Raw genomic sequence first — 10,868 nt, 5'->3', positions numbered from 1 at the left:
CATTTAGATTAGGTGTAATCCTGCAAGTGGCATGAGGTCATATGGATCAGAAAATACAGCTCCTGCCTCTCTTGGGGATCTCCACTGTTCTGTAAAGGTGTTAATCTGCAGTAACTTCAAAGCACATGAGAAGGGGTCTTGTGCCTTCAGTCCCATTTCTTTTCTTACAGGGTGGGAGGGAAGGCTCAAGCACCACTTGTCTGAAGAAATATTTTTTTAAAAAACCTTTCTGCACTTGGGAAGTGATTATACAAAGAATTATTTATTCCAATATATAAAATTACTACTAAGCTCTTCCTGTTAGTTAAAACGTCAGAATTAACACATACTAAATCACTGCCTTACCAATAATTTTTAACCTGATATAGGTGGTCCCAAGCCACATATGCACAACTGCTGGAATAACCAGTCTCATAAAATGTTTCTGCTTTTTGTAAAAGATATGGAGGGATAAGGGAAATGAGAATTTAGAAAGGATGGGAGGAAAAAGGTTAATAATTAAAGATAAGAAAATGTAAACTATTTAGAGGAATTTTTTTCCTCCTATATATTAAAACTTCTGAAGCCATTAAAAGTGAAATGACCTCAGAAAAGACATATGTGTGTATTGGCAGCTGGAAGGTCCTGAATATCAATATTATTAAGGTTTGTCTGGAATATAAATCTCCATCCTTCATAGCACAGGAAATGGGAATTTATGAATCAGATTTTAAATGGAAAAAGTTATTTTCTTGTGCTACAAACTTTTCACTGCAAACTTTTGACTGATAAAAGTGCCAGCAGAAGAACCATCCTGCAAGGGTGTCTCTTGTTCATTTTGCAAGTGTGCCTAGCGAGGATGCAGCAGCTTGTCCAGGTAAGGCTGTGGTGTGGAGTGTGTGGGACAGAGGTGGTGGTTCTGTACATACACATCAATTCAAAAGTTTCAAGGTTGATCCAAGACCCTTTTGTGTCCTTTAGCAGCTAAATCTGCTACTTTGACTAAAATGTGTTAGTGATATTTACTGTGTCTCCTACAAGCTTTGCATTGCAGATCTAGCTTTTACGTAAAAAGATTTTTTGGTTTATGTGTTGGAGCTCTTTTGTGTAATTTGAGAAGACCGAATACTGGTAACCACACCTGTGTCCTTGTCTTGTAAACTATGTATGCATAGTATAGGCCTTCTAACAGGAATAAATAATAAGCTGCTTCATTTCAGTATATTCTCTGTGATTAAACTAAAAGTGTCACCCCGGTGAACAAGGCAGAAGACCTGCACTCAAATAGTCAGACTTACTGTCTGTGAATGAACTCTCCACGACTGAAGGATGCTTTCTGGATGACTACAGCTGCATTCTGGAGTGGTAGGAGATTTTTAGTTACTATTATATTATAATCATTCTAGCTGCTGCTGCTATGTACTTTGAATGTTCATGGCAAGAGGAATTTATTCAATTCTCAGATTCCAGTCTGAGAATTGAATAAATCTCTCAATATCAATCAATATCTCAATATCAATCACTCTTCCAGATGATATTGATGTGGGTGAGTGAGGATGGAGAATAACCCAGAAATCGTATGAGTTATGATGGATTTCTTGTTCTGAAAAAGTTTTAAATCTCTATGATACCTAGTTTTATATATGTAGAGAACTTTAAAGTAACCTTTACTACTTGAGCATTGCTGTGTATTATAGGTAATAGAACATAAAAATTAAATCTTTACTGATACTCATCAGAAATCCTAGCTAATGTGTGCCATGTTAAATTCCATTTTTCTTGGTCATATTTTAAATGAAAGAGGGAAAACTAGACATTTTAATTCTGGATTTTTCTTAATAGTTCGAGATAATGCTATACTTTTGAGGAACTTAAACGTACCTGAATTTTTATCCAGCTGTGTTTGGCTTGTGTTTCAGGCCATATTCTCCAGAAGCAGTTGCTTTCAATATACTAGACTTTATTTTGGCAGATACCGTGTTCAGTTTATTTGAGAAACATGGAGCAGTAATGTACAAATTACCTCCTGAGCTTTTGACAGAGACAGTACAACAGACAATACTGCTCAGCAATAGCATGGGGCTGCCAGTACGAGCCATTTATTCTTAGGGGACTTGTGGAAGTTTCAGTGCCAGCATTGCCAGAGTAGGTCAAGGAAGGGGATTCTGCCCCTCTGCTGAGCTGTGGTGAGGCCACACTTGGATATTGTGTGCAGTTCTGGGCTTCTAGAACAGGAGCCATGGAGCTCCTGGAGCAGGTCCAGCAGAGAAATAGCAAGCTGATCAAGGGTCTGGAGAACCTCTTACAGGGACAGGCTGAGGGAGTTGGGTCTGTTTAGCCTCAAGAAGAGGTGACTGGGGGGGACCTCATCAATGTGTATAAATATGTGAAGGCAGGTGCCCGAAGATGGATCCAGGCTCTGTGGTTCTGAGCAACAGAGTAATAGACAACAGGCAGAAACTGATGCTCAACAAGTTCCACCGAAACTGAGGAAGTACCTCTGTGGATACAGGCTGCCCAGAGAGGGTGTGGAGTCTTCCTCCCTGGAGGTATTCCAGAGCCATCTGTACACAATCCCGTGCCATGAGTTCAGGGATGACCCTACTTGACCAGGGAGGCTGGACCAGACGGACCCACTGTGCTCCCTTCCAGCCCGACCCGTTCTGTGGTTCTGTGTATCAGTCAAATCCATCCTGAGCTTTTGATAGGTTTTTGCCATAAATCCCGCACTAACAGCAGTTTGTCTCTGTATAGAAATGCCCGTGGACGATCCGAGCTGCATTCCTTCCTGCCCTGCCGAGGTTTGGGTGCTGGCAGCCCGCCGCCCTCAGCCCCTCGGGACTACAGCTCCCGGCGGGCACCGCGGCTGAGGCGGGCAGCGCTCCCGGAGAGGCGGCGGCGATGCCGGTGTGGCTGCGGGAGCACAGCTGGCGGCAGACCCTCTCCGCCGTGTACCTCTCGCTGCCCTTGCGCGGCGCCCGGGCCACCCCCGCCAGCATCTTCTGCGGCGAGCAGTACCTGAAGGTGGGCGCCGCGCCCCGCTCGCCTCACGGGCTCCTGCCGCTCCGGGCCGCGGCCGGGCTTACTTCATAACCCTAGCATACACCATGGCAACGCTTGGAGTGCTTAACCCTTCATCTTTGCTAATCCACCTCGCCGTGCTGCAGGCTGCTAATCGCCCGTCCTGCGGCACATAATGGCTTTAGCACTGCTCCATCTCTGCTAATGCTCTTGCTACTCAACAGGTGCCAGCTGCCTTTGCTCTCATCAATGGACTGAATTATACACTTTTGCTTATACTGTGATAACAATTCTAAATTTGACATCCATTGTTGCAGTGCTGAAGAACCGACCTTTTCAATCTCGTTAATAAAATATGTAACCTGGTGATGAACCACCCTTAAGGGGAAGGAAGCACCTGCTCTGGGCCTCTGCAAACCTCCACAAAAACAAAGCATACAAAGCAAATTAGTTCTGTCAATATATCTATTACTTGAGGTTTACGGTATGCTTGTACTGAGTGTTTTGAATCTGCGAGAGTTAATTTAAAATAGTCAATATTAGTACAAATTATATTTTTTATAGGTAAGCATCCCACCCTTTTTATTTGAAGCCATTTTATATGCTCCTATTGATGACACAAACAGCACAGCAAAGATTGGAAATGGAAGCATTTTCTTCACCTTGTATAAAAAAGAACCGGCCATGTGGGATTCCCTGACTCTGGCAAATGGTAAGTTCTCTACTCTGAAAATTAGACTGCGTGTAAGAAACCCATAGTGTGAAACTTTGGCTGGTAGATATCGGCTGAGTTAAACCTTGTTGTTGGTTATTAAAAATAGAAAGTGTGTGAGAACAAAGAACATCTGCTGGTTCTAGCGTGTATGAAACAGAACAATGTTTCTTGTAAAACTCACATTTTGTGTGTAAGCAAATATTAATTTTTCTCTTTCAGAGATGGGCTTGGTAAACACTGCTTTGTGGAATTGTAACCATGTTGCATTTTGCCAAAGTAGCAGAAGAAATCATGTTTTCATTAGCATGATACATACCAGTAGAACTCCAGGTCTAAATGACGAAAATAGTTTTTGTTTATTTTTTTAAGCTGACAAGGAGAAACTACAATATCTAAGAGAGAATGCTGTCCTAAAAGCCCAAGAAAAGGCAAAAGAGGAGACAGAAGCAAAAAAGATTACAAAACAGGAACACAAAAAGTATGCTTTGGAGGCCACAATGAAGGTAGGTTTGGAAGGAGTTCTACAAGACATACCAGTAAACAACTACCCATAAATCTCACAGATGCTTGGTTAAATATACCTTAAAAAATATGAAAAGTACTAATTTTTATTGTAGTGGTGGTGAACCTTGTTATTTTTTTGCACTTAAAACATATTACTGAATATGAAAACGATACTTATTTTGCAATGTACCTAGATAGTACCTTTGGGTTGTTAGCAAAATAGTTTAAAGATGAGATTTCTAAAAAATAATTAGAAATCTTTACTCTCACAGTCATTTTTAAGCATCTTAACTAACTCTGCTTGTGTGGTCACATTGTTGGTTATGCTATGCTTGAGATATGAGACTGGGAAAATAATGGTAACTTTTACTTAGTCATGTTAGTATTATCAGATGTTATGTATCTCATAGGGGTTTTTTGTTCAAATAGCTAGAGGAAGCAGAAAGAAAAAGAATTGAAGATCTGAAAGAAAAGGAGCGGCAGAAGGTTGCTAAAGAGTTGGAGTTATGGAAAAAACAACAAAAAGATGCTGATAAATACAAGAGCATACAAAAAAGAGGGGAATTACATCAAGAAATAGAGCCATTAAAAGAGAGAAAAAAAGAAAAAATTAACAAAACTGGGATTTCTAATGAAGGAATTTCTAAGACCAGACTCAAATCCACAAAAGGTTGTAGAATTGAACTGTACTTTATAATTCTTTAAAGTGTGGGTATAACTGTATTCCTAGATGTTTCTAATTCATCATTTGTCTTTGTCTCCACCGTACTAAACCAGTTCTTTTAGTTTGCAGTTATTTTAAAATTGTTATTTTCAGGCAATTTATTGAGCTAAAGCACATGAGTTCTTAGCCCTTGTTTAAGTCTTTGGAAATACAAGGGTAGGTTTTGTTCTAAGCTTTGGAAAAGTAAATCAGAAAGCCTTTCTGACAATGTAATGCAGACCTTCTGGGGGTGGGGTAGAAGAATTCAATGTCCTTTTGCTCTTTCTGTCCTGTCCCTTGGCTCTATGGAGAGCCAATTCAGGGAACTAAACCAACAGAAGACATTTAATTTCTTATTTGTTTGCTTTGATAGATTAGTTTAATCTCCTGTTGTTGCCCTGTCACAGCATCATACAAGCAACAGAGAGAGGTGTAAGAGGAGTTTAAGTTCATTTGTGAGGGATGCTCTATCATTCCATTTATTTGCTGGCTACATTAAGAAGAAACATTGTTTGAAACTTTCTCAAGCTGTTAGAGGTTTAATTCTAATGTGCCATATTTCTAAATCAGGTGTACTTTGGACTTCTGGTAGAAAACCAGAAAAATGTTTTGCTTCATTTTTCATTTCCAGTGCTCTAACTCTTCTCATAGGTCATGGTTCCTGTAGAATGTTTTCACAAAATTTAAAGGAAGAACAGTTACCAGCTCCCCGTTCTGCTGCTACAATTAAAGTCAACTTTACACCACGAGTTTTTCCCACAGCTCTGCGAGAATCTCGCGTTGCAGAAGAGGAGGAGGTAGGCTGGGGAATTATTTATTGTGTATTAAGTAAGTTGATAAAAATCTGTGCCAATGAATGTTACCTGAGCAATGTCCTTATCTTCCAAGGAAGGCAGCTTTATTTAAATTAAGATATAAAGAACAATTTTATATATAAATTGTTTTCACCATGTGGTTGTGCAGATTAATAAATAACACGTTCCTTTGGGGGAGGAAGAAAAGCAGCAATATTAATTTAATTCCTTGAAGTACCAAATTTGAAATGTCCTAATTCTTATATTTAAGATCCTTTAAGTTCTGTCTTAAAGGAAGCTCATAGTTAGCTTTTTTGAGCTTGATTGAATAAACACTAAGTAATTTTGAAAGATCAAAACAGACAAGTAAACAAAAATGTATTAGGGATGTGGTAACCTGACTTCTCTTGGTAATAACATATTTGGGGAAACATTGAAGATTTTCATGTTGGACATTATAAAATATTTTCCTGTGTCCGAAATATGTGGTTAATAGAATTCTTTTGATAAGTATGAGTGAAGAGATGAAAATAAAATCCTTCTTTGGATTTGAATTTTTGCTTCAGAAATAATACTTGCACATTTTGTGTTTACAGTGGCTACATAAACAAGCAGAAGCTCGAAAAATAATAAATTCTGATTTATCTGAGCTGGAAGATTTAAAAGAAGAGGAGAAGAATCCAGATTGGTTAAAGGACAAGGGAAAGTAAGTTACATTACACTTGAAGATGTATTAAAAATCAATTAGTTATATGGTGTTTGTCCACTGTTTGGTTTTGGTATATTCTATTTATCCTAGACACAGATGGTAAATGTCTACATTAGTCATAGTAGTTGTACTAGAGATCTTATTGACAGCTTATGGGGTTAGAATCTGATAAATCATGAGATGCAATTGTTGAAGCTGATGATGAACAAAATCATTGTAAACACATTCTGCATATCCTTCTTTGAAGACAGTTGAGTCAGTGCAGTTATACCTAAGTGGATTTGATTTTATTTTACTTTTTTAGTGAGAGGTAAAACATCTGTCTAAAACAAACTTTAGGAATTTGATACAAATATTGGTTTATTTATATAGCTGTGTTATACAGAAAGGTTTGATTAGGCAATCGTAATCAGATATACAAAGCTTTCAAAACTAATCCTCTGTCTACATAAATGTGTCCACCTCTAACAGTTCTTCATTGCTTGTAAGCAGTGACTGTTTTTGTTGTGTGTCTCTAAGCTGTATTGTCAGCATCAAGGTGCACTGAACTTCAGCTGTGTTGTTCTCAGAAAAGCCTATCAAGGGACATTTCAAACGAAAAGATGGTAAAACTTCAAAATTTTGAAAATGAGTTAACAATAAGTAGGTGTTTATTTTGTATTTATCACCTTCTTTAAAGTGCATTTTTCACTTTTTGTTCAACATTTAGCAAAATGTTTGCAATGGGAAACTACCTTGGGGCTGTAAATGCGTATAACCTTGCAGTGAGGCTGAACAATAAACTGCCCCTGCTGTACCTGAACCGTGCTGCTTGCCACCTTAAACTGAGAAATTTACACAAAGCTATCGAAGATTCCTCTAAGGTATGAAAATCCAGGAGCTCAGGTTGTCATCCTATACATTAATGTGATTTATAGCTGTGATGGTTCTGTTTTAAGCAGATCTGTAAATACATACTAATGCGATTCAAAATTTATATAATGAAGCTGTGGTGAAATATTTAAATTTGATAGTAATTAATGAATTTTAGGAAATCTAAACCAAAATAACAATAAAATAAGCCCTAAACCAGGTTTCCACACACTTGTGACAAATGGCCATATGTTGGCTAGTATGTTCTTTTACAGATAAAAATACTATAGCAATGTATACACTTGAAAAGACCCACAACTTGGAGCAGAGAAAAACAAAACCAAAATACACACAAATATTTTCTGTTATGCTGTGGTGTGCTTCATTTGGTTGGAAGGAAAAAAAAAGTGGGGGGATGAGCAGGATACCTTAAAAAACTTTCAACAAATGAAACATTTTAAAGAAAGGCTGTATTGTCCTGATGCTTTAGCAGCCGTTATTTGTGCAACGAGAGAAATTATCTCAAATGGCACCTGAATAATGTGGAGAATTATTATTTTTTGAATTAATAAGTACTTGAGTCTTGAAACTTGGGGTTTTTTTTGGGTTTTTTTTTGTAGTAACTACTACTAAAACGTGCTTTTTCAGTACTACTTTTTTTTTTGATTGCATGGGATGTAATATATATGAAAACAGAACACATTATTTGACTGCAATAAACATTTTACATGGTATTTGTCAGTTTTTTAGGCATGGCAATGTAACTGTAGCTGGCAAACAGGGGTGATGGATACAAATCTTAATGACTATATTCACAAGCCATTATAGTTAAATTTGAATAGCTATTTTCTATTTCTGCTTGAATAGTTACTATGCTACTGCATAATAATAGTAATTAGGTGAGAGAAGTGTTTGGAAATCAGAAAAAACCCCAAGTTATAGAAAATCTATTTATAAATACGTTGGGTGTTCTCATTTGTAAAGGCACTGGAACTGTTGACACCACCTGTTCCTGATAATGAGAACGCTCGAGTAAAAGCCCATGTGAGACGTGGAACAGCATTTTGTCAGCTGGAATTATACACTGAAGGTGAGGCCTTGGTTTTGTGAAAACATGCACAGGAATTTGTAGCAAGTAACTCTTTTTAGCTCAGTGAGGCTGCTCACACCATTATGTTTTCAAGACTGACTTTGAAAGAGGCATATACAATCTATGTCTATTTGTTACAAACCTTTGTACCCCATTCTTTATTTTTTTTTCTTTTAATTTACTGGATTATTCCAATTCCACTTGAAAAACCTTTACAAGTTTGAGAAAATGGATTGCATTCCTAGTTTAAGGAGCTTTGCCATTGAAGAAATTAAAATAACCTGAAATATTTCTAAAATACTTGTGAAGTGCTTAGTTACATGTTTGTAAAATGAGGTGAGAAACCCGTATGGATGAGCAAAATGATTCATCAAGTACATGTGATTTATGTGAAAATACCTGAATTTAGTGTCCCTATTGAATTCCTCAAGAGTATCACATTAGTTTTGTAAAGCAAATTTACAAGTGAAAGCTGCTAATAGAAATTGAAGACTATTCACAATGTCACTGTTGAAGTACTAAGCTTTGGCCATTGTTTACCTTTTTCTACTTATGAATCACTTTGTCATTCATTTCCTTACAGCTTCATTTGCACTTCAAAACTTTATAAAAGAGACTTAAGCAAGATTTTACTTCCTGTATTCATGATTTGTTTTTCCCCCCAAGCTCTAGTTTTCATAGTTCATATACTTTTTTCTTATTTTCACAGTTTCATTTTCTCTCTTCTGCAGAACACTTTAGAACAGTCTTGTCATGTACACACATACATATAGGTATATATGTACGTGAATGAAGAGGTTTATTTTCATGTTTCAAAACGTGAAAATGTTTATGTAGTAGAGTGTTTCCACTAAAATGTTTTGTAAAACAAGATAAAGAAAATATAAGTTTATTTACTGATAAAAGTTAAACTAATGTCATTCTGATTCCATCTTACTCAAGAATAAGCCTCAAGATCAATACCTTATGCACATGACTAGGGAACAGTTATTTCCAGTTAGTTGCTAAAGAGGATGCTCTTGTATTATTGATTTTTTAAATTTATGTATCTATATTAGGTCTCCAGGATTATGAAGCAGCTCTCAAGATTAATCCTAAAAATGAAAATATAGAAAAAGATGCTGAAAAGATTCGACATCTAATTCAAGGAACAATGCAAAGTTCGAATTAAAAAAAACCCATAAAAAAAAAGAAACTCTTTGATGCCTTTGAAGACATCAGAAGGAATCTTATTTCTCTTCAGTGTATGTTAACTAGACATTTTTCTGCTTCACTTGGAACACCTACAGAACTGGTAAAAGAATGGATATAGTAATTACCATTATTGGAAAGTATAATATAAACATTATTAGATACATTTTATATCATTTTGATACAAAAGTTGTAGTATTTTTTTCTCATTTTTTAGCATCTGTATTACTCTGACAATCTTGGACTTGAAGTGGTTCCTTTTTGTTAAGTTCAGACCATTTCAACTACACTGCCTGCAGTGGCAGTTTTAGCAGACTTTCTAAAATTTCTACATCTCTTTCCTGAATAGGATTTGTGACTGATTTCTGTCTTTATAATAAAGTATGTATTATGCAGATATATATTATTGTGTGCAAATTTTAGAGTTTTGGAACAGGGAGAAGGTGGCAGGCATTGCTTCCAGCTGTTTTACTTAGAGCCTTGAGAGGAGTGCTGAGGTGAGTCAGAAATGTCTGGGGTAGCTGCTGCCCCTGCTTTCCTTCAGATAGCTACTGCATTGCACTGGAAGGGACCAAAAATACTTTTTTATAGCAGCTGGAAGGAGGGAAGTGCAGCAGTTTGAGAGCCTCAGTTGAGTGTAATGCTATACTTGCTAAGATATGGCTATTTTCTTTTATATAATTACTGAGGGGAAGTCAGGGCTAAGAAGGAGAGACACTGGCAAAGGGAGAAAGATACCTCTTATTCAACCTATTTTAGTCAGCCTTTCAACAAACAGGGCAAAGCATTTCAAATTTGTTAACTGTTTGTGGTCAGAGCGAATATTGCTCAAGATGTGTATTGAAATACATGCATGGTGGAGAGTGAGGAACTTAACACTTTGACCTTATTTAGTAAACTGTGGACAGTGATAAGTTGACTCATAATGACTATGGAGGTTAATAAAATTTGAGAGTTACATAGATTTCTGCATTAGTGATAATCTTGAGCATAGAAAATATCTCAATAGGTGTGGGAGAAATAATTAGTATGGATAATAAAAATATGAATGAGAGTAAGAATATAGTGAGACTTTGTGGGTGATTTGTTTTAGTTTTGACTTTTTTTTTCTGAGATACAGGAATATGAACAAATAGAGCCCTAAAGAAATGTCCAGTTGAGTGTGCTTGCTCACTCGTGTTCACATGGATGCATTTTTATTTTTATTTTTATTTTTTTCTCCTGTTTGGTGTGAGTTAACATATGACAAATAATTCTTGGTCTGTTTATGGCAAGTGCTCTAGTGCTGTGTTGATGAGCCTGCGGTAAAA

At 36.9% G+C, this 10,868-nt stretch overlaps 1 protein-coding gene across 5 annotated transcripts; it reads left to right on the top strand.

Moving 5' to 3' along the window:
* Positions 1-20: 20 nt before the first annotated feature.
* On the top strand, positions 21-10,711 carry DNAAF4 (dynein axonemal assembly factor 4). 5 transcript variants are annotated; one of them, XR_014854315.1, is made up of 10 exons: positions 2,809-3,003; positions 3,565-3,712; positions 4,085-4,218; positions 4,649-4,889; positions 5,574-5,719; positions 6,313-6,422; positions 7,135-7,288; positions 8,262-8,367; positions 9,426-9,661; positions 9,984-10,711. XR_014854315.1 is itself a non-coding variant. In XM_085070686.1 (9 exons), exons 2-9 carry the CDS (start codon positions 3,685-3,687, stop codon positions 9,536-9,538), a joined length of 1,032 nt encoding a protein of 343 aa, XP_084926812.1. In that variant the 5' UTR covers positions 21-1,344; positions 3,565-3,684; the 3' UTR covers positions 9,539-9,959. The 5 variants fall into 5 exon arrangements, 3 of the variants coding, with proteins under 3 accessions (XP_084926812.1, XP_084926809.1, XP_084926811.1); XR_014854316.1 differs by lacking the exon at positions 9,984-10,711 and adding an exon at positions 9,776-9,959; XM_085070686.1 differs by lacking the exons at positions 2,809-3,003; positions 9,984-10,711 and adding an exon at positions 21-1,344 and having other exon boundaries at positions 9,426-9,959.
* Positions 10,712-10,868: the final 157 nt, after the last annotated feature.

This window comes from Lichenostomus cassidix, chromosome 10 (assembly GCF_008360975.1).
Source record: "Lichenostomus cassidix isolate B80296 chromosome 10, HeHo_3.0, whole genome shotgun sequence".
NCBI lineage: Eukaryota > Metazoa > Chordata > Aves > Passeriformes > Meliphagidae > Lichenostomus > Lichenostomus cassidix.
This window is presented reverse-complemented; position numbering and strand designations above follow the sequence as displayed.